Source organism: Saccharomycopsis crataegensis, assembly GCF_037102585.1.
Source record: "Saccharomycopsis crataegensis DNA, jcf7180000000077, whole genome shotgun sequence".
Taxonomy (NCBI): domain Eukaryota; kingdom Fungi; phylum Ascomycota; class Saccharomycetes; order Ascoideales; family Saccharomycopsidaceae; genus Saccharomycopsis; species Saccharomycopsis crataegensis.
The window spans coordinates 640,775-666,553 of record NW_027043824.1 but is presented as its reverse complement, the minus strand read 5'-3'; the positions used below and the strand labels follow the sequence as shown (position 1 = coordinate 666,553).

Below are 25,779 nucleotides of genomic sequence, written 5' to 3'. Positions count from 1 at the left end.
AAAAAAAAAAAAGGCATTCGGAGGGCCATCGCTTGTCCCCGTGACGTTATCGTCACTCCGGCACTCCGAATCACTTTGGCATTATAAATATCGGGCGATTTTCCACTTAACCTTGTTAGAAATTTCTTTTGGCCACTAAGTATAATTTCATTATCCTCATTAATATTCACAGTAATCACAGCAAACAATGCCTCTCAGCACCTCCACCTACGGTAAAGACAACGTCAAGTTCTTGAAAATCAAGAAAGACCCAGCCAATCCAAAGATCCAAGAAGTCATCGAGGTGTCTTGCAAAGTGTTGCTCGTTGGTGATTTCGACGTCAGTTACACCAAGGCCGATAACTCTCCTATTGTTCCTACTGATACCGTCAAGAACACCGTGCTTATCTTGGCCAAGACCCAGAAAGTTTGGCCAATTGAAAGATTTGCCGCTAATTTGTCCAGCCATTTCTTGAAGAAGTACGCCCACGTCTCTGCCGTCGATGTGGAAGTCGAACAATTGCCATGGAAGAAGTACCAAGTCGATGGTAAATTACACGACCACTCATTCATTAAGTCCGGGACCGAATTGAGAGTGACCAAGGTCCATCAAAACCGTGCTGGGGACTTCAACTTGACTTCGGGACTCAAAGATTTGACGGTGCTCAAGAGTACCAACTCGATGTTTTACGGATACCACCAGTGTGATTTCACCACCTTGAAAGAAACCAAGGACCGGATCTTGTCGACTGATGTCGATGCGGTGTGGACCTGGGATCCAAAGAAGGTGACGGTTGCCAATATTGACACTTTGGCCGATGGTGGGGCGTTTGACAAGACTTTTGACAGCGCTCGCCAAACCACTTTGGATCTTTTTGCTACTCAAAACTCCCCATCGGTGCAAGCCACGATGTACGATATGGGGACCGAGATCCTCAAGAACAACTTGTTGGTGAAGGATGTGAGTTACAATTTGCCAAACAAGCATTATTTCCTTATTGATTTGAGCTGGAAAGGGTTGTCGAATGATAATGAGTTGTTTTATCCATCATGGCATCCAAATGGGTTGATCAAGTGTACTGTGGTCAGAGAACCAAAGGCGAAGTTGTGAGTTTCATAGTTGTGTTAGTTTTTGGTTTATGACAGATTGTTGTTGTATTTTTTGTTTTGCTTTAGGATTTGGTTTTAATATTAAATATATGATGAATATAAAATGGTTGAGAATGTAGAGTGAAAGATGAAATCATGAATAGTATATAATGATATAATAATAATAATAATAATAATAATAATAATAATAATAATAATAATAATAATAATAATAATAATAATAATAATAATAATAATAATAATAATAATAATAATAATAATAATAATAATAATAATAATATAATATAATAATAATAATAATAATAATAATAATAATATAATATAATATAATATAATATAATATAATATAATATAATATCATAGAAAGTAGAGAAAATGTTTGGTTACGAACCCTGGCCAGCCTCCCCTGAGGTGGAAAAAACAACCGCGAAGACGAACAAGAACAAGAACAAGAAGCCACACACGCCGTCTGTGCAACAATCGCTCTGATCAGCACTACAGCAACCACATACAACCTCTTCAATCATGGCTTCCACAAACCCTGCGGTCATCATGGGTGAGTATTCCATCATCTGCTATGTTCATCTTCACCATTGTCCTCTCTTACTAACATCTCTCATCTAGACAAGTACGTGTTGCTGTCATTCTCAATGGCCCATTTCTTATTAATTAATTTACTAACCTTATTCTTCTAGTGGTACCGGGCTAACCAAACTTGGTTTCGCCGGTAACGACGCCCCATCGTTTGTTTTTCCTACCGCAATTGCCTCGCGTTCCACCACCTCTGGCAAGTCGTCGGCCCAACCAGTGTTTGGGGGTAATGCCGGCTCTACCACTTCTGCCAACAACAACTTGGCATCTAAACGTGGGATGGAAGATCTCGATTTCTACATTGGTGACGAGGCCCTCAAAGCCGCCAATGGTCCAAACTACTCTCTATCGTACCCGATCAAGCACGGGCAAATTGAAAATTGGGATCATATGGAACGGTTCTGGGAAAACTCGATCTTCAAATACTTGCGATGCGAACCAGAAGATCACTATTTCCTCATGACCGAACCCCCATTGAACCCTCCTGAAAACCGTGAAAACGTTGCCGAAATCATGTTTGAAAGTTTTAATTGTGCCGGGCTCTACATTGCCGTGCAAGCGGTGTTGGCATTGGCAGCCTCATGGACCAGTTCGAAAGTTCAGGACAGATCGCTTACTGGTACGGTGATCGACTCGGGTGATGGGGTCACCCACGTCATTCCGGTGGCCGAAGGATACGTGATTGGCTCGGCAATTAAGAATATCCCAATTGCTGGTAGAGATATAACGATGTTTATCCAACAAATGCTCAGAGAACGTGGGGAATTGGATTCATCTTTGAGAACCGCGGAAAAAATCAAACAAGAGTTTTCTTATGTATGTCCGGATATCGTTAAAGAATTCAGAAAGTTCGATAACGACTCAGAAAAATTTGCCCAATTTATCGTGGAAAACGAAAGTAAAACTTCCAAAAAAATCATCGATGTCGGATACGAACGATTCTTGGCCCCAGAGATTTTCTTCAGTCCGGAAATCGCCAACAGTGATTTCTTGACCCCATTGCCAGTGATTGTCGACCAAGTAATCCAGCAATCACCAATTGATGTGAGAAAAGGGTTATACAAGAATATTGTTCTCAGTGGGGGGTCGACGATGTTTAAAGATTTCGGTAGACGTTTACAAAGAGATATTCGGGACATTGTCAAGGAGAGAATCACCGATTCTGAAAAGCTTTCCCATGCTAAATCTTCTGGGGTTGATGTGAACGTCATCAGCCATAGAAGACAACGGAATGCGGTATGGTTTGGTGGGAGTTTGTTGGCGCAGACCAGTGAGTTCAAGGCGTACTGCCATACTAAAGCCGATTACGATGAATATGGTCCAAATATTGTGAGAAACTTTAGTTTATTCAGCGTGCCATGAGGAATGTGCTGTATAAAAAAAATCATTATTTATTCTTATTTTAAGTAATTTTGTTAAAAGCCGGTGCAAAATATATTTTTGTTTACTACTATTGTTATTTATGGTTGTTTATTGTTATTGTTGTAAGAGTGAAAGGGTGAAGAGCGGGTAGCGCCTCGAAAAAGAAACAGAAAAAGAAGAAAAAAAATCGGAAAGGCCCCCATCTATTATTTACCATCACCACCACATTCGTATATACCTATATATATATATATGTATTTATATATATATTCTTAGTGTTATTATATATATTAACATAGTATCCTTACTATGAACACAATCAACCATCCCCAACAGTCATCAACACCTCTCCAGCTAAGAGATCAGCAACCCTCTTCTACTTCTACCTCTCCATCACAACACATCACAGAGTCTCTTAAAACACTATCCATCCAAGAGAGCCACCAAAGTAGCAATGATAGCCCACCACAACTAGTCTCCAACGCTAGCTCTGCTATCAGCGCTGCGTCCTCCCCGAAATCTGACTTCAGCTCTTTCCAAGAACGTATTATTGCGTTCCAGGAAGCCAGACTCAAGTCAACCCCAAACTCGCCCCTTGAAGACCAAACCACCAGCTATCAACCATTCAGTCCTCCATTCGACCCACACAACCATCTTCCTAGTATATCCAACCAATTAATGAATAAAAATATCGATCCCCGCCAGGCTCCCCCAAGCATGTCGCCGGAACTTTCTTCGACCTCACTTAATAATAATGACATCAATGACAGTCAGACACAACAACAACCATTATCAGGAAGAAATTCTCTTTCATCGCCACTTAATACATCGAGTAACGCTTTTAACCTCTCAGCTTCCAGAAATCAATCGAATTTCCCTCCTCAAATGGCACCATCTCCTTTCAGCGCCCCAGAAATCCCTAATTGGCAATCGCCACTGACTTTCCAACCTCGTGGACCAATCCTTACTCCACAGACGAAAGCTCGTGGCGGACCAGTTAAACAACAACTGTTGGCGTCTCGTCGTAACCCAAAATTTGCCACGTTGACCCTTGCTTCGTTGACTGAGCCAACTCCATCAACCCCAGCAAGAAAAAGAATTGAAGGAATTAGAAGCCAAGGATTAGCTGGCGCCACCGCTCCCCCTAGTACTGCGTTCTCTAATTTCGGGAAATACGTTGATATCAAAAATGGCTCGTTGAATTTCAACGACAAGGCGTCGATCCACAGTAATGGGGTAGCGTTCAGTAGTGGGAAATCGTTTAAAATCTCTACCAATGACTTAGAAGTTTTAGGAGAACTCGGGTGCGGTAATTATGGTACGGTTTCCAAAGCATTACATAAACCCACCAATGTTATCTTGGCGATGAAAGAAGTCAAACTCGAGTTGGAAGAAAGCAAATTTCGACAAATTCTTATGGAACTTGACGTGTTGCACAAGTGTGATTCGCCGTTTATTGTCGATTTCTTTGGAGCATTTTTCATTGAAGGGGCAGTTTACATGTGCATTGAATATATGGATGGTGGGTCGCTCGATCAGATTTACGGCGAAGGGATTGACGAAGGGAAATTGGCGTATATTTCCGAGTGTGTGGTGAGAGGTTTAAAAGATTTGAAGGATACACATAACATCATCCATAGAGATGTTAAACCTACAAATATTTTGGTGAATACCGAAGGGAAAGTGAAGTTGTGTGATTTCGGGATCTCAGGAAACCTTGTTGCCTCGAAAGCGAAAACCAACATTGGTTGTCAATCGTACATGCCTCCAGAAAGAATTTATTCCAAATTACCAGATAGCGCGTATACCGTCCAATCCGATGTGTGGTCGCTTGGGATTTCGTTGGTGGAGATCGCTATTGGGAAATTCCCGTATCCGGCCGCCAACAATATTTTTGAACAATTGAGCTCGATTGTCAATGGTGAACCTCCATCGATCCCAAAATCCAGAAATTTCAGTGTCCAATCTTCCAATTTCATCAAGAAGTGTCTCCATAAAGAACCTTCCCAAAGACCAACGTATGCCGAACTTCTTGAACACCCTTGGCTTGTGAACAATCGTCGTGATAGGTTTGGGGACAAATACGAAAAAATTTCGCAAGAATTTGCCACGTTTGTTAAAAGCAAGATCCAAACTCAAGAGCAAAACAAGGAAGAGCAAAAAGAACGGGAGTTTGAGCAACTAAATGAAAGTATTCAAAGTGATTTACTTCGAAAGAAGTCTTTGAAGCGTCCATCACAGAACAATGGGTCGGGGATCATTTCAGAAAATAGTGGCACTTGAATTTTAGAAAATTCATCCAAATCTCTTTTCCTTTTTTTTTTTTGAATAATGTTGATAATTGTTTATGACTCCTACATTTATTTACTATCATACCTTATTTTTCCCCAAACTTGTTACCTAATAATTCTTGCCATGTTATTATTGCCACTACCACTACTACTACCATTCATTTTATTCTGTCATTTTGCTATCGTTTTAATTCTCGAAAGAATACGGCACGTTGTATAATAGAAATCATTCTTCAAAGACCAAACGTATCTTCATCAGTTTATATCTTCATCAGTTTATATCTCCCCCTTTATATCTCTATTATTAATATATAACTTCATCAGTGTTAGTCTATAAACCTTCCGCTTCACATGTTTTGCACGTGCCTGGGAGTTTTTTCAAATTTTTCCATTTTTCGCTCGCTATAGTGGTTGGAGGGAGATATTTTGACAGACGGACCGAACTCAAAAGACAACAACAACAATAATAATAATAATATTGAAAATGTCACTCCGAGTTTTCAGTAGGGCCGGCATGATGCTTGGTCGCCGTGGAACCATCATTGGTGGTAACGGCTGTCATCGTTTCCCCGTAATGGGGGTCAAATCTCCTTTGGCAATGGTCCAACCAAAATCAAGATTCCATTGGGGGTTGCAACCTCGTCAGACCAAAGATAATTCTCAGACCAAAAACGATTCTTCTAATTCTCTGACCGAAGACGATTCTTCTGCTGGGAAAAAAAAGGAAAAGGGAATTAAGGCCCTCATGAAGAAATACGGGTACGCTGCGCTTGGGGTGTATTTGGGATTGAGCGTGCTTGATTTACCATTCTGTTATTTATTTGTCGCGAGCGTTGGCGGTGACAAAATCACAGAATGGAAGGATCAAATCTGGCAATTCTTCGGCATCTCCAGAGACGAACATTCCACCGTCAATGATGATGACCATGATGGGGTGGACAAAGATAATGACGAACGTAATAAGAAAGATGAAGGATGGGGTAAGTTCTTGACGACTTTTGCCATTGCTTATGGGGTCCATAAATCCTTGGTGTTTATTAGATTACCAATTACTGCCTGGATCACCCCATCGGTGGTGAAGACTTTACAAGGATGGGGGTTCAATGTTGGGAAGAAAACCGTGCAAGAGGCGTATAAAGCAGCAGCAGCTAAGAGTGGGGTGGCAAAAACCGCAGGATCGAATAAGGTGAATGAGGAATTGTTTGGTAAAGTGGTCGGTAAAAGCAATGATAAGAAACGTTGGTGGAATTTCTTCCTTTGAGACAACAAAGAAAAAAGAGAATTTAGTTGAGAAATATCTGCTGTTTTATTTTTCTTGTAAATACGGGATAGGGGAATGAATTTTTCATTGGAATAGATTGTGAGATTGAGTATTGTTGAAGATATCGGGGATCTGGGGCCTTTTGATTATTACGTTTGTTTGCTTGTTTTTTTAATGATGTAGTCGTATGGGTTTGGTTGAGGGTGGTTTATAATCGCGTCTTTTCATGACGTGGCCAACATTTGGCGTTTTTCCTGACGATCTCTTCCTATTCATATTTTACCGTTTGAAAAGTGGTATCCAAACTCATCGGCCAATTTTCTATTGAGTGAAATCAAATATTGCCAGTGCGGCAAATCATCGGCTGTTCAGTCTGCTATTTTCATTTGTTCCGTCATGTTGTGATTCATTCATTTATACTATTGTTTGTTTGTTCTTTCTCATGCTGCTGCTTTGGAGTTCTCTACACAATAAATTTATAGATTGAACTTGTCAATATGAGGAAAGCCATAATATTTTCATTTTTCTTGCTCTTGTAATTTGTATTTACATGTTTCTCCCTCGGCTGTGGGTTGTATTTTTATTTTCGTTCCTTCAGTTGTAAGTTACCTCCTAAATGAGAGAAATATATAAATGATGAAATTAAAATCAACATTTGTTCAATATTCCACAGTATGGTTGTTTTTTTGTTTTTTTGTTTTTTTTTTTTTGATAGTTTCATAATATTACCATTACTATTAGATTGCGGGCTAGCTTTTCAAACCATGCTATACCCCTGGTACCCTGATGGCTATTCTCCTTATACACCGATGGCTGCATTCTTAGGCAAGCAATTATACGTGAGATTGTCTTTTCATTTTATAAAAAGTACTTGTATATTGACGATCAACCGGGGAAGATAATAAGAATCAATTTTTAACAAATGTCATTCTAATTAGCGATACATAGTGGAGAGAAAAAGTCTAATATTTGTGACATCATGATATTTGTAGGATAATTATCTTTGCTTAATAATATTTTCTCCGTGATATTTACCTCTAGGCTAGAGGGAAAAAAAAAAATAAGGATACACAGCGAAGCATAGTCTTCGGTAAGAAGGATTGGTGAAATTTGTATCAATCCCAAAAGTATTCTTACGATACCTAAATACCCATCCAAGAAATGTTCCAGGTTCTAAGAAATCCTTTCTCCATGGATGAATTACCCTTATGACGTCCAATTGCACCGTAAATACTATCCAAATGAATTATCTAGTTTCTATAGATTCCATCTTATCATTCCGATTGAGTTATCCAGTTTTCAGTCTATACCTTCGTTTTTATCCTACAGCGCATCATATATCAATCATCTAGTTTTTAAAAATCTTGTTGTGATCGAGAATTATCAATCTGATGATATTTTCCACAAAATGAAAAAAATAAAAAAATTCATTATCCTTTTCATTTAAAATCCCTAATACATATGTACCTTGCTAAACAAACAACTAACAAAACAATACCTATGTACTTTGTCAGACTAACAGCTAGCAAAGTTCAATAGGTGGCGGCAATTCAGGAATCATTCCAATGGTAAATGATTCACCATTGAATGCTTCGACCACTTTTTCTCCAAGATCAACCACCTTAGAATAATTACTGGCATTGTTTTCTGGAGAATTATAACATTGCAGGTACGCAACAATACTTCCCAGACCCCTGCCAAGCTGCATGCCAAAGGGTTGGGGTTTGGACTTAGTAGTATCTCCAAATGGTGAGTTGCTGGCGTTCCCAAACAATGATGTTCCCCCAGTATTGGACCTAGAAGTTCCAAAAAGTGACGAGGTGTTATTATTATTGTTATTATTATTGTTATTGTTGTTGGCAGCACCAAAGGGCAGAGCATTGGCAGTGTTCGTCGATCCAAAAGCATTGGTATTGTTGGTAGATCCAAATGGTGAAGCATTAGCATTATTGCTGGCAGATCCAAATGGTGAAGCATTTGTGGTATTAGAGCCAACTTTTGCAAAAGGGTTGGCACCAGTGGCATTTGCTGATGATCCAAAAATCAGACCATTATTGTTGCTAGCTGATACGCTGCCAAAAGGTGAGGCATTGGTATTATTTGAAGCACCAAATGTAGAGTTATTACTATTACTATTGTTCGCTTGCAAGTTAGAAAAAGGAGATGACGATGACGATGACGATGATCCACCAAACGGGTTGGCAGCCGTTGTATTATTATTATTATTGCTCGAACCGAAGGTCAAGGTACCATTTGTGGTCGACAGACTACCGAATGGGTTGGCTGCAGCGTTATTGGCAGTGCCAGTTCCAAGTTTTGCAAATGGAGATTGGCCAAACCCTCCTCCAGCGCCGTTTTGAGCAGATGATGATCCAAATCCTCCAGAGCTGGAAAACTGTGATGATCCAAACACATTATTATTATTATTGTTGTTGTTGTTAGTTGTGGTGGCAGTAGTGGTCGATGATGATCTAAAACCACTTTTCCCAAACGCCTGATTATTATTTGTAGCATTACCTAGACCAGAATTTCCAAACCCACTCAGGCCAAACCCTGAACTATTGGCATTATTATTGTTATTATTGTTATTACTTCCAAACGACGATTGTCCAAACGATGATGATCCAAACCCAGATTGCCCAAATGACGAGTTCCCAAACCCGGATTGCCCAAATCCTGACTGTCCAAATGCTGACATTTTATATATATGGTAAATACACTTATTTACTGATAGCTGGGGTTCTTCTTTTATTAATATTGTATCATCAAATCTTTTTCTATTCAAAATTTCCCCCAATCAAATCACCATCACGGGAGGGTAATAAGCGTCTCTTTCGCCTATTATTATCATCACCATTCTTATTCTTCATTATATTATTGTGTTATTTTTGAATTATTGGAAAGATGAAAATGATGGGTGTTTTAGGTTATTATTTGAATATTACATGTTTTATCATGGATGTTCAATGGTATTAATGTACAACTATAAAGCGGGGGGTGACTTACATGTAATTTCATCATACTTTAAAAAGATTCCTTGATTATATATTTAATAAAATTCAATTTGTACAGAGAGTGAAATGTGTAAATTTATTTGTTTCTCGTTCTATTCTTTTTCTATTCATCCAGATTAACTTTTTTACTTTTGAAAGCCGTTGGTCAAGATTTTCTGTTTCCATCTTTTACTGGCATGATCTCTCGTGACAAGGATCAATAAATAATACACTAATGACTGCTATTCTTCATAGATATAGGGTATAAATTAAGTCGATGTGTATAATATAACGTAGAATATAAATATATAATATAAGAGTATTAAAAGTGGCATTTTTTTTATGTTGAATCGGAAAATTCTGTACAATCAGTGATGGTGATGGTTCTTCATATAGATACATTGTTGGCAGTACAAATGGTTACAATTTGGACATGATGGATGCTCAAAGATGATCTCAAGGTACCCATTAATAGAACATTTATGACACTTCCATACACATTGATCGTTTCTATTAGAACTGTTAGGCTTAAGCACCGAAGATGGGAAAGTCTTGGAATTATTATTATATTTGGATGATGAGCCAGTGCTTCCACTTTCAGCTGATGAGGAAAATCTTATTTCTTTGGAAGTCATCATTTGCTGGTTTACTGGGGCGAAATATCTTGGGATCTCGTTACTGTTGTAGATGAAGGGGTAATAACCATTATGGTAAGTGGTATAATACTGCTGCTGATCGTAGTAATATTGTGGAGTGTAATCGGTAGATTGAGAAGAGCTCATTTTATCAACAAGGAGATATATGTTGTTGTTGTTGTTGTTGTTGTTTTTTTTTGCTGGTTTGTTGGTTGGTTTGCAATGTTTCGGTTCTTAAAATAATTTGACAAGTTATATATAATAATACGATGGATCAAGAGAAATAGGTACGGTTGTCAGAAGGAGAAATTTAACAGGGGTCAGACCAAGTGACAGGGAAATAACGATGAAGGAATGATGAATATTGACAGTAATAAAGAGAGATAATAGAAATAATAAATCGTTTGTTATATCTGCTATTTCTGGCAATTTGCCTAGCTATTTATATTATTGTTGATGAGTAGAAAACGTAAAATAAAAAAAAAAAAAAAGATTATCTCATCTCATCTCATCTCATCTTGTCGTGACTCCGAATCGCGTAATCAGCCGCCATTTGCGGTAGGTGACGTGACCGTGGAACCATTGCCCGCGCGGTCGTTCACTTCTCTTTGTTATTATTATGACGTCTTTACAAATAGATAAAGGATAAAACAAATAAGGGTATCTTTATAACGGTATATCTCATTTACAGTATTCAGATCTTAAGAAAACAACTATACGTAAATCATCTGGAAAAAAAAAATCCAAAAATTATACTTTTGGCTGGATGATATCAATTTTCACCTCATCCACCCTTTTTATTCTCAGAACTTGCCAAAAAATTAATCTCATCGCTAAAATCAGTAAAAACATTGTCAATTGAGCCCAAACACATGCTTGGAACTTTCCGGCAAGTTTCACATGGATGATATTCAATGATACCTCGGCGATGGTAGCCTTGATCACTTGCAAATTGAATACTAAATGCAAAGCGGCAAAGAACCCTAATCCATTAAGGATTACCACAAGCCACATATGGATCTTGGAAACTATTCTACTGATTTGTGAAAACCTATCGTGTTTGGTGATTCGCTTGAGCACAAACTCGCCAATTGTTGCCATGGACTTGAGGTTTCCCGTGGCAAGCGAGATCGTGTGGGAAATAAGAAGTACGGCAATAATGGAAGTCATGGCGATATAAAAGTACCGTATCCGTGTCAAATAATCCACTTGATAAGTCTGGGCCACCTGAGGAAGATCAAGGTAATTGGTGGAGACGTTGGAGGAAGCATAGAGGGTGATATTGTAAGATGATAAAGTTACCAGATCAAAAGTACTTTGGCAAACCGACCTGGCATTGGAGTTTTTAATGCATATTGATCTCAAGTTAATGGCGACTGAAATATCCACCAACTTGGGGCTAGATGATTGGATCAAGCTATAAATGGAGGTATCAGGGGTCAATGTGAGGGTCAAAATTGTGGGATAGAATAAAATTCCCACAGAGAGACCAAAAGCGATGGTAAGCAAAACTGGAGAAACAAAGGCAATACCAGAACTAATAATTGTTTGGTACATTTGTGAATTTTTTTTTTTTTCTTCTGTGTTGTTTAAGTGGGGTTTTGTTTATGCTGTAGATTTGTAATTGGGTGGGGTTGTATCTATGATGCAGATTTGTAGTTGATCAACTGTAAATAAATAAATAAATAAATACTATTATTATTTTTTCCAATGGATCCCATCACATTAATATATATTTGGAAATTCAAATAAGCCTCAAAGTGATTCGTCATTTTTGTGAGATTTTTTTTTTCTTTTCTTTTGGTTCTTGTGAATCACTTAAATTTGCTTCCATTTCGAAACATCGCCGAAATCATCATTTTTGTCATGCCCAGAATAAGAAAGAGAGAAATAACAAATCAATGATTGTTCTAAATCATTATATAAATGCAAAGAAATAGGAAACTATTTGCAAAAAAAAAAAAAGAAAAAAAAAAATGTCTCAAAGTGGTGAGAAGTGATATATATGAATACCACTGAAAAATACAATACAATAATTAATAGCATTGCTCCCTCCGATGATATCATTCTAATCTTCAGTTAAGGTTTTTTCTCTAATATTTTATCTCTAAAAACCTTATTAAGCAATTTTGAACCGCTATTCCAGAATTAAGTGATATAACATGACAACTTTTTTGTTCAGTGATCATACATAGTCTTTCTCTTAATTTAAAATTAGTTTTTTTTTTCTTCTAAGTTTACGAGTCAATTTGAAAGATGACCTTGAATAGTGTCTCTTTTAATAATTCACCATTATTCATTACGCTGAAATAGGCGATTACAGATTTTCCAAATTTTGGGACACAAAATTGAATTCATCTTACAAGGCTTTCATCAAAATTTTCAGTCTATTCATTCGTGATTTAGTCTGTGTATTCATTAATATTTTCAGTTAGTCTATTCATTATTATTATTATTGTTGTTATTTATTACTTTCTTTTTTTTTGAGTACCATCATTTATTTACAAATTGAACATCTTTTGGGGCCTCATTGACAGTCAAGCTGAAAACATCACCTCTGGAGTAGTGTCCAGCTGGATCGAAATCAAATCTGGCTCTGATCACATCATCAGTATCGATTTCCGCAGTCAACAACCCTTCTTTACCAACCAAAGGACCAGCCAAGACTTCACCCATTGGGTTGACGATAATACTACCACCATTGATCAAATTGGCACCTTTCACCCATCCTTCTGGGGTTTTGTCATCAGCCACTGGAGGTTGGAATTGCACGGCACTGACCACAAAACTTCTGGCTTCGTAAGCAATAGTTCTCATGGAAACTTGCCAGATTTCTCTAGAATCAACGGTTGGGGCCACCCACACGTCAACCCCTTTAGCATAATAGGCATATCTGAACAATGGAACGTAGTTTTCCCAACAGATCCCCCCACCGAGATTACCAACGGCACTCTTGACCACTGGCATGGTGGACCCATCACCACTACCCCAAACCAATCTTTCAGAAGCGGTTGGCATCAATTTACGGTGCTTACCGACGTATCCGAGCTTAGGATCGATGTACACCAAGGTGCAGTATAATGAAGATCCACCTTTTTCAATCACCCCGATGGCGACGGTAGCCAGGATATTTTTGGAAAAGGTTTCCAAGGCGAGGATTTCTGGAGAATTTGGGACCTCGATGGCCTGGTTGTAGTATTGCAAATACTGTTCACGGCCTTCTGGTAATCTGTAACCAAGGTAAGATCCAAAAGTACTTCCCTTAGGGTATCCACCAAGGGTAGCTTCTGGGATCACCACAAGATCAATCTTCTCTTCAACAAGCTGAGACTCGTAAGATAAGATTTTTTTAAGGGTCTGTTGGGTGGTTGCGGCAGATCCGACTTGCAAAGCAGCAACTTTCTTAATTGGCATGGTTATTTGGTTGAAAGAAAAATAAGTGAAGGGAATAAAGGTTGAACAATAAAAAAGTACCTCCCGGGACTGTATCTAGCACAGCACAATTTGTGTGTGTGTGTGGGGGGGACGAGGGATATTTATTCTCTCCGGTCCCATGACTCATGCACGGCGATAGCCGGAATCTGATTAAGGTTTGGTGTGTGCTGCTGGAAGCACAAGAAGCAGGAAAATATCCGATAATAACATCATCAAAAGGCACGTAAATGGTAGGTATTGTAGTAACCATTTCAGATTGGCAGACGAATACTAAGATAGACTGCATGGTTGTTGCATCGGAGTGTCATGAGTACGATTCACTATGGACGAGAATCCAATAACGCGATATCAAAGATTATCTTGGGGAAGAAATCCAGTCTACCTACCAACACGACATTACCTTACTCTTGATGAAAGAGGTACTTTCAACTGTTACAAAAAGTACATGTAGATTTTGTGGTCTCCGGCATAATACATGGAATTGACTTATAAATTATATAGATATATCCCAAGAAATATCCACGAATATAGTATCAATGATTTTTCTTTAACCTTCATTATAAATTGGCAGCAAAAGAGATGGATCTCAATTAACTAGTTTATATCTAACCATGAGGGATCAAGTATAAATAGTCTCCGCATTTCTTGCAATGGTTATGTTCACACCTCGCACATTCGGGCTCGGTTATATAGAAATAGAAGAACCTTTCCGTGACTTTATTATGATCGTATCGACATTTGTGACATCTCCAGTAATACTGGTTGTTATTGTTAATATATCTATACATTTTGGGGTTTGGCGTGGTAAATCAAGACTGAGAAATTCAGCAACTTCTCCGTCAAGAGAGTACGTATTTATATATATGCTGAACCTTCATCTTTAAGGAGGGGAATTTATAAGTTTGACAGGTAATAATATTTCAAACACCATAATTTGGGAAGCTGAAAAAAAAAAAAAGAATTTCACTTTTAAAAAAGGGTCCAAAAGCATCCATGTTGGGAGGAAGAGAAAGACTACGTTAAGTACCGTGTTTATGGTTCATTGTATCATCTGATAATACACGTGCTTAAATACAGGGTGATCATCGTCCCCGAGTCAAAAAAAGAAGTGAAGTTTGACTCGGGACCGTCGCGAGGACTCGACCTCATCTTGTAGGAGATGAGGCATATAATAATACATATAATCTACTGAAATTTTTTCTTTTTGTTGAATAATTGTTGGTTTATTCCCCAATTCCTTTGAAACAATAGAAAATTATTTAACCTCCCCCGTTGCAAAAACACAATGTCTGGTGCTTTGAAAACCCCTTTCTACGATCTTCACAAACGTCTTGGTGGGAAGCTTGTGAACTACGCGAACTACTTGTTGCCAATCTCCTACCCTAGTCAAACCCATATTGAATCACATCTCCATGTCCGTTCTAAAGCCGGTATCTTCGATGTCAGTCATATGTTGCAGCACCGCTTAGTGGGTGCTGAGGCCTCTAAATTCTTGGAATCGTTGGTGCCTACTGATATTGGGGCCGTCAAGCCTGGATCATGTCACTTGAGTACCTTCTTGAACGACAAAGGTGGGGTGGTCGACGATACCATCATCACCAAGGTCGGGGAAAATGAGATTTATTTTGTCAGTAACGGTGCCACCTCCGATAAAATCTCTGCTTATATCACCGCTGCTTTGAACGAGTTTCAAAACGGTTCCCACGGTTTAAAATACGATAATTTCAAAAAAAGTTTGGTGGCTATCCAGGGTCCAACCGCCCATTTACACTTGAGCAAAGCTTTGAAAACCGATTTGTCCAAGATTTTCTTTGGTAACCATTTCTTCTTGGAAAACGGTGAAAAAGTAATTGGTAAAGGGTTCACCGGTAATTTCCTGGAAAATTCCAATGGACTCTTGGTTTCCAGATCAGGTTACACCGGGGAAGACGGGTTTGAATTGAGTATTCCAAACCCAGAACTCGCCAATGAAGTTGTCGAGAAACTTCTTCAAGACTCAGAAGTTCAACCAATTGGTTTGGCGGCTCGTGACTCGCTTCGTTTGGAAGCTGGTATGTGCTTATACGGCAATGAACTAACCGAAGACATCACTCCTGTTGAAGCCAGTCTCAACTGGATCATTTCTAAATCTCGTCGTACTGCCGATGCTGGGTTCAAGGGAGCCGAAAAGGTGTTGGCTCAATTGAACGATAAGTCACTTGTTCCTTATAAAAGAGTTGGTTTTACCTTTGAAGGTGGGGCAGCTGCTAGAACCGGATCCAAAATCTTTGCCAATGGTGAAGAAGTTGGGTTTGTTTCCTCTGGCTCTCAAAGTCCAAGTTTGAGTGACGCCACTGGTAAGAAGATGAATATCGGTCAAGGTTTTATCAAGATGCCATTCCACAAGAAGGAAACCGATATTGAAATCCAAGTTAGAAAGAAGACCATTGCCGGAAAAGTTAAGAAGTTGCCATTGGTTGAATCGCATTACTATAAACCAGAGTAAATGGTATTTCCACTATCTAATCACAGGCAATCTCCACTTGGGTGATTGTAGTTTTGTTTTTTCTCTTTCATTTAATATTCTTAATTGTAACGTTATATATTTATTTTACTACTCATTGATGTATTTCTTTTCCCCCACTTCTCATTCTTGTATAGTATATCATGGCAAATTATAATTATCTTTTCGATTAGAGTTGTAGGTTTTAACTATATAGAAACTGATGTCTCTACAATCTCTTTTACCATCACAAGACTCCCTACTTACACTTTTGAAAAAAAAAAAGTGTGTTTTCAACTAATTATACTTTTTTATTTCCAATAAGCACGAATTTTTGTCCTAATATATGGTGCTATTAAATTATGAGAATGTAATAGCCTCTGGCTTTTCAAGTGGTATTTATTGCAATATACCATTTTGATGGTATTTATAGTCTAATCTACATATACCATACATACGGTATCTGTTGGTGTTAGGGTTAATTCTTGTATGCCATAGAGACGGTACTAATGGGTGTTAGGGTTTTTTATTTCCGGTTTCACGTGAGACAGTGAAATGACAACAGAAAAGGAAAGGGATGAAGAGTTGACTTCTTAATCCTATATCAATACTTATCTTCACTTGATCTCGCGTTAGATATGTGATAAGAAGATCAGATGTTATCACCGTACTTGGTCTCTAACTATCTGATAGAACACACAACTCAAACAAGTGGCTCGTATTTAACAACTTGTTATTAGACTGACTTAACAGTAATAAATCAATGAAGGTAAATGTATTAAATGAATAATAATAAGGGATTTGTTCTTGTCTTCCAATAACAATAAGGAAGACAAATAATAATAATAATAAAATAATTTAATAGGATAAAATGTAAAGTAGGGTGACCATATTCGTATTATGTACGATAGTACAGGTTAATGTCAATATACCATTAATGCAGTATTTGTTAGAAGCCCTTTCAGGTATATTACCAACCCCCTGGATTATTGCCATTACATGGCTGCTACAAGATGACTATCAATTTGTAATTTTATACTTAGTCAACAAATATTACGGTTTACTAGTCATAATATGGTCATTCCGTGCCTTTCCATAGAGCCGTATATCATAGAGACCTTTCTTCATTTCAATGTTTGTCCTCCTAGTATATTAATGCATATAAAGAGTGTTGTATACTTTCTTCGGAACTGAAACGTGAAAGAAATTTTTCATTAGAGCAGCAAATTTATCATAGTTACTATTTGGTGAGATTTCTCATTGCATGCATTGAAATATATAGAAAAAGGGTTTATGATATGAACAGTTTTATTGATATCAAATGGTTCTACTGTTGGGTTGTGTCGGTAATAGTCCAACCCAGAAAACAGGCATAGTATCAATTACATAGTACATATATATAACAAGAAATATCTTACCGTAAGGCAAAAGGGGAGCAGAAATAAATAGAACAAAAAAAAAAAAAAAAAGAAGATGCAACGTAGAAATGCCTATGAAAGATATACTTTTCCAATTTCACTGTGAGCCATTGAAATGTAAAAAAGTCAAAAAATACTAGCACCACTAGGTTTCGATCCTAGGACATTTGGGTTATGAGCCCAATGCGCTTCCACTGCGCCATGGCGCTCGATGTATACCAAACATTTTAATGCAAATATTTTGAATTGATTCTATTATTTTACTAAACGCACTCCGAACTCTGTGACTTGTCAATATACAATCTATTCATTCATTCACACTCCAAAACCATAATACAAACAAATCTAAATATTCAAAAAAGGCAATGATAACTTATACTATACTTTAGTTATTTATTTACTTGCTTTCTAAGACTTCTTCTCTATCATATGCTTCCATTATTTCTTGCTTGGCTAATAATAAAGTGTTTTTGCTTGTAATTTTCCAATAATTCTTCTTCATAGAACCGCTAATCTTATTGTCAGCTTCTTGGATTGTGTTTTTATTACCATGGGTCAATTTATTTATCGTTTTTTATTGGTGAGTTTATAAATTTTAAATCCCTAGATAAGGCTGACTGATATATATCTAGGAGGGGGTTCTTGTGGAACCTTCGCTAGTAGTGTATATGAAGAGCGAGATGTCTTTAATAAACGGCTAATTTTCCTGTGAGCTATTGCAATGAAAACTTTTTCACAAACACGTATAATATAATTTGATGCATATATATCAATATATGCACATATAGATAAACAAAGGTCATTTTCAAGCCGCTAATTTTTTGTGCCATGTTGATATTGTTTAGCTTCAAAATATGCATGCAGGTTACTGTGAATTCCTGGATACATCTAAAATACACCAACATGGAGAGAAGAGGCAGAGATCATCCAATTTAATAATAATTTACAATTCGAAAAAAAAAAAAAGAAAAGCAGTAAGAAACACAATCATGCAATGCAAATCCAATAAAAACCTATAGACACGACAAGAAATCAAGCAATAATAATAATAAAAAAACCTCCCCGCACAAAATTCATAATACTCAACCTCTTCGAAACAACTGGCAAACCACATAACATAATTACTAAAGGAGCAGATATACCCCAAGTTAGAGTGATAGTAAGTCCAAATCATTTATACTGGAAGGATTTTTGGTAGTGTTATCAACACTGGCATTCATATTATCGGAAAAATCATGGGATTGAGAATTGGAAGAACTATGTGTTGGTCTACTAGGAATAGTATCAGTGGCAGTGATGGTATTATGTGATGATGATGACGCCCGGGGCTTAATGTTATCGACATTACTCTTTGCCGTTGAAAATAATGAACTGAACGCATCGTTTACTGCGGGCACTGATTGTTTGGAAGAAAAATCATACGACGTAGTGGTGGTTTTGAACGTGGTAATATTGCTGTTGATTGCAGGAGTAATATTATTGATTGCAGGAGTATTGGTGCTTAAGGATCCCAAAAGATCAAGTGATCCTAATTCTTGATTATTGGTTCCCGGAGCAGGGTTGGAAAATAGCTCATTGAAAGAGGATTGGGGAACCACTGGTGATGCAGTTTTGCTAGGAGATGCACTCTGGAAATCATCGAAATCATCATCAGCAATACCAGCTAGCTGGGTTGATGATGTATTAATATTATTAGTGGTTGGCTCATCATCGAATGAGAACAAATCTTGAGTAGTTTGGGGATCTTTTTTACGAGGAGCAGGAGTTACCGATTTTGAACTTCCTTCAGTATTGTATTCTTCAAATTCATCACTGCCAAACATGTCATCCGCAGTGTCATATCTGCTACCAAACATCCCACCATCACCGTATACTACACCACCAGCACCCCCTCCACCAAAAGACGGATTATAATCATCATCGTAATCATCACCATTTTCTTCGCCAAAACCACCAGAACCATATCTCCTATTACCAATACCGTTGCCATAAGATGGAGCCCCACCAGCAACCCCTTTAAACTTCTTCAAATTCTCACGGGCCTTTTTCCGTTCTGACCTGATATTGGAATCATCATTAAGTAAACCTAACAATAATTTTGACCGGTTTCGAATATTCAACCCCTTATCTCTTCCTTGAGGATCAATATAGTGGAAGGATTTGAGCATGGAGATAAGACTCATGTTTGCTCGAGCTTCATCGACCACCTTCTCCGACCCGTGCTTCACCACGTACTCGAGCAAGATCAACGCTTTGTAGATTTGTCGCCATTCAGTGGCAGATTTCTCAGTAAATCTTCGGAAAATCATCCCCACGATCTGTTCTCGTTCTCGATAATTGTAAGTGGCGTCGGCGATTTCTTGCATTTTGTGAGATGGGGTCCCCCATGGCTCATTGTTAGTGGCTTCCCGAACCTTGGCCTCTATTGAACTGAGGTTCAACACCATGTTTTGGGCCTTCCGTACGTGTTTCTTCACCTCATAGAGGCTGATATTCTTCATCCCGTCTTTGATTAAGTCCATTGTTGAATACAATACATCTATGGGTATCTGTCAATGGGTGATGTAAGTTGGAAAGCAGTGAAAAACAAAATTGCCGTCAAAAAAATAGCGTGCATGACGGCAAACCCGGATCATATACACATAGAGGACTGACTATAAAAATAAAAATTGTGATTATATGCCATAATAATTTCATGAAATATCATATCATAATAATTTCATGAAATATCATATCATAATAATTTTATGAAATATCATGATTATGTAACTCATGGAGATAATGACCTCCATTAGTTTTTGTGGAAATAACTACCTTAATTGATGATTCTGAGTGCGCCGGATATTCAATGAGTAGCAACTTTTGACCCTTTTCTACTTATTCAAGCGATATCACTTACAACAAGACGAAATAGAAAGCAGAAGAAACAAATCGAATATATTACAATATCACTATAGTATAGAACTGAAAAAGAATAATTAATCAATAGAAAAAAGCAAGAATAAAGAGCCTTTGAGAAAAAACAAACAAACAAACAAAATAAAAACAGAACAAATGAAAAACCAAGAATTAGCGAAAAAGAACCTAAAAAAAAACAAAAAAAAAAAAAATTGAAAAATGAAATAATAATAATTAACAAGCTCTTGCTGAATTCTAAACCCTGTAAAACCCATCAACCCCCTCATTGTTTTTGTTATTGCTATTATTATTGACACTACCGTAATAGCCACCACCACCATTATTATTGCCAAGCAACAGTGTTTCCAGCCTACCAATCCGTTGACGATTGATGGCTTCTAGACGTCTTTTCCTCATATCATTGCTATACAAGTACCCTATCTCATCGTAAATAACGGGATAATTTTCGTCGCCAAATGGTTTTTGCCGGATCGCCCTAATATATAATTGGTTATCTTGTAAAAACTCCTCCTTGCTCAAAGAAATTGAATTTAAAATATCTTGGGTGGATGCATCATTGAGTTTATACAACTCTTTGGTATTTTTCTTGATAATACTAACCTGTTTTTCCTGCGCGAGTTGCGATTTGAGTTTCTTGTTAACAGTTAGTGGTTTCTTCAGTTTAGGCTTCGGTTTCTTTTGACTAGAAGAGCTGCTGCCATTGCTAACACCAGGTCCTTGTCCACTAAAAGTTCGAGAGTCAACAGTCTCGGCAAGAGTTCGGCTGTCGCTATTATACGAATATAAACTGGCAGTATCATCGCCATCATCAGAAAACGTCTTGTTGGCATTTTTCTGATCCACCCAATACGTTCCCAATTTCCCTCCTGCTAAAGAATATCTCATTCCTTGGTTTAATTTCTTGAGCCTGGTCTCAGAGTCATATTGACTGACTTTTGAATCGACGTCGACGCTTTGGAAACTTTTGAAATTGTAACGTTCCGATCCCACTTGGAAAGTGATTTTGAAATCGTATATCAAATCCCCAAACCCAAAGATATCCACAAGGGCATTTTTCACCGCGAGTCTTGAAGAATTGCCAAGATACTTTATGGTGAATTCTTTGTAATTGAATGAATACCAATGACCAATGGCAAACCCCACTAATTCGAAGCAAAGCAATGAGTTTTGAATTTCAAACGACGATTCTCTCAAATAGTTGAAATAGTTTAATATAGCGAGGATTATTCCTTGCCAATAAGATGCGAAAATGATCAATTTGACGCACAAGAATTTCCCCCATGGATTGAATTGCTGAAGATCGCCATACAAACATTTCCAAAAAAGTGCCAAATTGTACAATGATAAACTGACACTGATATTATAAATCAAATTGATCCAGAACCCGAAGGATAGCAAGAAATTTCTTGGGTTTTCTTCATTAACGGGGAGGAATTCATCGATGGCAAATAAGAGGCATAAGAATGGTTTGAGCCACACGTATTGTAAAATCGATCGCTTAATTGATAAAAAAGTGGTTGGGTCACTAATATCCACCGGACCACTGAAGAGTCCCATAGGGAATGGTTGGGTGACCGGAGGTCTGCCGCTAGCATTGACAATAATGCTTCTTTCGCCCCCCAACAAATGGGTCAATAAACAATAGAAAATATAAAGGACAAACGCTTCGTAGATCTCTTTGATTGGTTCAATGATCGCAGAAGTAGTGTGTGACGATACCAAGTTTAAGTAACAGATGGCAGAGTATATGGGTATGATCAATAAAATTCGTACAAATAGACGTTGTTGTAAAGGCTTCCGATAATTGAGGATGTGTAAGATGATGCAAAGCACTGTCAAGGAAATTGATTGCAAAGTGGCGGCAAAGCATAGAGTGAGAAGAAGCGGCGTCATAATGGAGAGGAATATTAGTATAATGTGAAGAGGGAAAAGGGGGGGAATTGTTTATATTATTTCTGATTTATTGGATTCGGACATAAACAACAAAATAATATAATCGGTTAGGATATGACAGAGGAAAAAAAAAATAAAGGGGATATAAGAGTCAGAAAGAAAATTTGTTAGACCACAAAGAAGATGAGTAAATGAGAAGAGCCACCAGACAATCGATCCAATTGCTAATGATTTGCAAAGGAATTGTTGATGATGATGATGATGATGTTGTTGTTGTTGTTGATGATGATTTTGTTGTTGATGATGGATGGTTTTTGGGCCTGTTAGAAAATTTCTGTGATTTTTTTTTTTTTTTTGTTGTTGTTCGCATGTGATCAGCGGTGCCAATAAGGTGGCCCATCCTTATTAACACTGTTATTATTAACCATCATTTGTAGAGATAATTTGGGAATGAATCATAAATAATATATTATTACTACTATTATGATACTTTCAAATGATTCTTGATTAGTTTATTTTGTTGTACTGAGAGATATTGACGATATTGTCTACATTGATTGCACTTGTCTATATTATATTAGATGTCCTCAAGATCTTCGCAAAGCAGCACCCAAGCTTGGGATAAAAATAAAAATGGTTAGCCGACAAGAAAAGGGTTGAACAACAAATGGAAATTCACTCAAAGAGAGCTATTATATTATGGGAAACCTACTGATGACCGTGTCGATTGTATCGCATCAAGTTTTTGTCCCAAGAATCGTCATCCTATTCAGAGTATCACCAATTGCAACATCACACAATCTATAAATACTGAACACTAAAAGAAACTGACAAGAAAAGACACTAACCAGCGTCTCACCTTAACACTTTCTCACATAAACCTTCACAGTCGTCCCTCCACCGCCTCGGTTCACCCACCCACAAAAAATGCACCCACGCATGCTGCCACAAAACCCCTTCAGTTTCGCAACTTTCCATTGGGGGAAATCGCATTAATGTCATTTACACCTAGCGGTGATTCCCTATTCAATGGGGACATATCTGAAACACACACGTGGTTTAAAGTTTCACGGTACCTCCAAAGGATCATCTATGTTGAAATATTTCACCATGATTCGACCCACCAGGTATTAGTGACTACCTTGGAACCCTAGAGCTTACAGCCTTGGTATCATTGTTAATGATTTTGTCTATCCCCAGATTTGATATAAATACTCATTCATGTCCCCTCCCCCCCTTCTTTAAAATGTGGTTAGATGAAAAAGGTCTTATAGAATCATTAAGGATACCTGTGTGATCTATCACAAATACTATTACTATAAGTAAAAAGCCCCATCCATCGGGCTTTCGTCCTTCGCTTCCTTCCAACTACTTACGATCTTTACAATAAAAAAAAAAAAAGGAAAAATCAATCACCATAAACCATGAAACTATTCCATTCCTTATTACAATTACTGTTATTACTGTCATTGATTTACGCCGCTCCTGTGGAATACCACAAGAAGGAAACTATCGATAAAAGAGGAGGTGATATCACCATCACTGCCACCATTAATGGTGTCCAAGTCACTTGGTTGACTGATATTGGCGCTGCTGGCGGTAATTACGCCCCTGCCCCTACTGCTGCTGCGAACACTCAATCAACTTCCACCAGAACTCACTACGTCACTTCCACCGTCAAGCACAAGCACAAAAGAGACGTTACTCCTTCTGCTGAAGTTGAAGATTTGAACAAGAGAGATATTACCATTACTGCCACTATCAATGGTGTTCAAGTCACCTGGTTGACAAACCTTGGTGGGGTTGCTGCTCCTGCTGCTGCTGCTGCTACTACCACTCATGCTGCTGCTGTTGCTGCTGCCGCCGTCACTACCACTCATGCTGCTGCAAAGACTTCTGCCGCTGCTATTGCCACCACCGCTGCAAGTAACAAACAAACAACATTCTCTTCTTCTTCTTCAAGTGGCATTTCTGGTGATCTTTCCTCATTCTCTAATCCAAGCAAAGAATTTACTGATGGGACCATCAAGTGTTCTGATTTCCCATCAGGTCAAGGGGTCATTAGCGTTTCTTGGATCGGCTACGGTGGTTGGACCTCGCTTCAGAACCAAGGCACTGGGGGAACTAATCCTAGCTCTTGTACCGATGGTGTTCTTTGTTCTTACGCTTGTCAAGCCGGTATGTCCAAGACCCAATGGCCATCTTCTCAACCTTCTGATGGGGAATCTCGTGGCGGATTGTTGTGTAAGAACGGGTACTTGTACAGAACTAACACTGCCAGCAACTACTTGTGTGAATGGGGGAAAAACACCGCCAAAGCGGTTTCCAAAGTCAATCAAGTGATTTCTTTGTGTAGAACCGATTATCCAGGTTCCGAAAACATGAATATTCCAACCAGATTAGAAGCCGGGGGATCCCAGCCAATGAGTGTGGTTGATGAGGACAGTTACTACCAATGGGAAGGTAAGAAGACTTCGGCCCAATATTATGTTAACAATGCTGGTGTCGATGTTGAAAAAGGTTGTGTCTGGGGTACTGCTGGGAGTGGGATTGGTAATTGGGCTCCAGTGGTTTTGGGTGCTGGTTACACTGGGGGAAATACTTGGTTAAGTATTATTCCAAATCCAAACAACAAAGTGGCTCCTAATTATTCCGTCAAAATTACTGCTGATGACAACAGTTCCATTCTGGGTTCTTGCTCTTACGTTAATGGGGTGTACTCTGGGGGTAGTGGAAGTGATGGCTGTACTGTTAGTGTCACTAAAGGGTCTGCCAGTTTTGTGTTTTCTTAAATGAACACTTGCTTGTTTTATCCAAACAGTTGCAATTTATTTCTCTCTAACTTGCAGAAATCATATCATTCTTTTTACCTTTTGTTTTTGCCAATATTTCTTAGACTGGTTCTAAGTTCAGTTCTTTATTTTTTTTTTGTTTTTTTTGTTTTTGTTTTTTTGATCAAATTTTGCTATACACATAGATTATCTTAACTTTAATAGATTACTTTATAAACAATATATATTATTTTTTTTAAAAAAAAAAAAAAAATTATGTTTAGTAAGCTGAATGATCCTAAAGACATATTGAATTTTGAATTTTGGCAAGTTCTTCAAATCAGTAGCATCATTAGATTGAAAGTTTAAGAAGATATCAGTATATTATTAAGCAGAAAAAGGAGATTTATGGCTCCTGAACGAAACAAATCTTTTGCTAAATATTTTGAGCTAGTAAAAAATTGGCTAATCATCTTGGCATGGGGCTGATTCTTATCAAAAATAGAACAGTCTAATGAAATTAACTATGAAAGTCATCCTAAAGAAAAAGAAAGAAGTTCAAGGTTCTATTCTACTGTTTGTGGCATTAAACGTTTGGAACATAACTTAATAATAATAATAATAATAATAATAATAATA

The 25,779-nt window shown here is 37.8% G+C and overlaps 12 protein-coding genes across 12 annotated transcripts; 6 read left to right on the top strand and 6 right to left on the bottom strand. All coding sequences in view use genetic code 12, as the record gives it.

Annotated features, from left to right (window-relative positions):
- Positions 1 to 187: 187 nt before the first annotated feature.
- On the top strand, positions 188 to 1,090 carry DASC09_028280 (urate oxidase; the record flags this gene model as incomplete). Its single annotated transcript, XM_064996431.1, has 1 exon — positions 188 to 1,090. One exon carries the CDS (start codon positions 188 to 190, stop codon positions 1,088 to 1,090), a length of 903 nt encoding a protein of 300 aa, XP_064852503.1.
- Positions 1,091 to 1,614: 524 nt separating this feature from the next.
- On the top strand, positions 1,615 to 3,042 carry ARP3 (actin-related protein 3; the record flags this gene model as incomplete). Its single annotated transcript, XM_064996430.1, has 2 exons — positions 1,615 to 1,649; positions 1,785 to 3,042. 2 exons carry the CDS (start codon positions 1,615 to 1,617, stop codon positions 3,040 to 3,042), a joined length of 1,293 nt encoding a protein of 430 aa, XP_064852502.1.
- A 309-nt stretch (positions 3,043 to 3,351) lies between these two features.
- Positions 3,352 to 5,325, top strand: PBS2 (mitogen-activated protein kinase kinase PBS2; the record flags this gene model as incomplete). Its single annotated transcript, XM_064996429.1, has 1 exon — positions 3,352 to 5,325. One exon carries the CDS (start codon positions 3,352 to 3,354, stop codon positions 5,323 to 5,325), a length of 1,974 nt encoding a protein of 657 aa, XP_064852501.1.
- A 492-nt stretch (positions 5,326 to 5,817) lies between these two features.
- NAT2 (Nat2p) lies at positions 5,818 to 6,594 on the top strand (the record flags this gene model as incomplete). Its single annotated transcript, XM_064996428.1, has 1 exon — positions 5,818 to 6,594. One exon carries the CDS (start codon positions 5,818 to 5,820, stop codon positions 6,592 to 6,594), a length of 777 nt encoding a protein of 258 aa, XP_064852500.1.
- A 1,522-nt stretch (positions 6,595 to 8,116) lies between these two features.
- DASC09_028240 (uncharacterized protein) lies at positions 8,117 to 9,292 on the bottom strand (the record flags this gene model as incomplete). The annotated part of the gene is made up of 1 exon (XM_064996427.1): positions 8,117 to 9,292. The coding sequence occupies one exon, from the start codon at positions 9,290 to 9,292 to the stop codon at positions 8,117 to 8,119; it is 1,176 nt and encodes a 391-aa protein (XP_064852499.1).
- A 663-nt stretch (positions 9,293 to 9,955) lies between these two features.
- On the bottom strand, positions 9,956 to 10,369 carry DASC09_028230 (uncharacterized protein; the record flags this gene model as incomplete). The annotated part of the gene is made up of 1 exon (XM_064996426.1): positions 9,956 to 10,369. One exon carries the CDS (start codon positions 10,367 to 10,369, stop codon positions 9,956 to 9,958), a length of 414 nt encoding a protein of 137 aa, XP_064852498.1.
- A 603-nt stretch (positions 10,370 to 10,972) lies between these two features.
- On the bottom strand, positions 10,973 to 11,779 carry DASC09_028220 (uncharacterized protein; the record flags this gene model as incomplete). The annotated part of the gene is made up of 1 exon (XM_064996425.1): positions 10,973 to 11,779. The coding sequence occupies one exon, from the start codon at positions 11,777 to 11,779 to the stop codon at positions 10,973 to 10,975; it is 807 nt and encodes a 268-aa protein (XP_064852497.1).
- Positions 11,780 to 12,715: 936 nt separating this feature from the next.
- DASC09_028210 (carbon-nitrogen hydrolase family protein) lies at positions 12,716 to 13,636 on the bottom strand (the record flags this gene model as incomplete). The annotated part of the gene is made up of 1 exon (XM_064996424.1): positions 12,716 to 13,636. The coding sequence occupies one exon, from the start codon at positions 13,634 to 13,636 to the stop codon at positions 12,716 to 12,718; it is 921 nt and encodes a 306-aa protein (XP_064852496.1).
- A 1,306-nt stretch (positions 13,637 to 14,942) lies between these two features.
- On the top strand, positions 14,943 to 16,142 carry GCV1 (glycine decarboxylase subunit T; the record flags this gene model as incomplete). The annotated part of the gene is made up of 1 exon (XM_064996423.1): positions 14,943 to 16,142. The coding sequence occupies one exon, from the start codon at positions 14,943 to 14,945 to the stop codon at positions 16,140 to 16,142; it is 1,200 nt and encodes a 399-aa protein (XP_064852495.1).
- A 2,563-nt stretch (positions 16,143 to 18,705) lies between these two features.
- DASC09_028190 (Ent4 protein) lies at positions 18,706 to 20,079 on the bottom strand (the record flags this gene model as incomplete). The annotated part of the gene is made up of 1 exon (XM_064996422.1): positions 18,706 to 20,079. The coding sequence occupies one exon, from the start codon at positions 20,077 to 20,079 to the stop codon at positions 18,706 to 18,708; it is 1,374 nt and encodes a 457-aa protein (XP_064852494.1).
- Positions 20,080 to 20,710: 631 nt separating this feature from the next.
- On the bottom strand, positions 20,711 to 22,369 carry HFL1 (Hfl1p; the record flags this gene model as incomplete). The annotated part of the gene is made up of 1 exon (XM_064996421.1): positions 20,711 to 22,369. One exon carries the CDS (start codon positions 22,367 to 22,369, stop codon positions 20,711 to 20,713), a length of 1,659 nt encoding a protein of 552 aa, XP_064852493.1.
- Positions 22,370 to 23,793: 1,424 nt separating this feature from the next.
- DASC09_028170 (SUN domain-containing protein) lies at positions 23,794 to 25,161 on the top strand (the record flags this gene model as incomplete). Its single annotated transcript, XM_064996420.1, has 1 exon — positions 23,794 to 25,161. The coding sequence occupies one exon, from the start codon at positions 23,794 to 23,796 to the stop codon at positions 25,159 to 25,161; it is 1,368 nt and encodes a 455-aa protein (XP_064852492.1).
- Between the last annotated feature and the right edge of the window lie 618 nt (positions 25,162 to 25,779).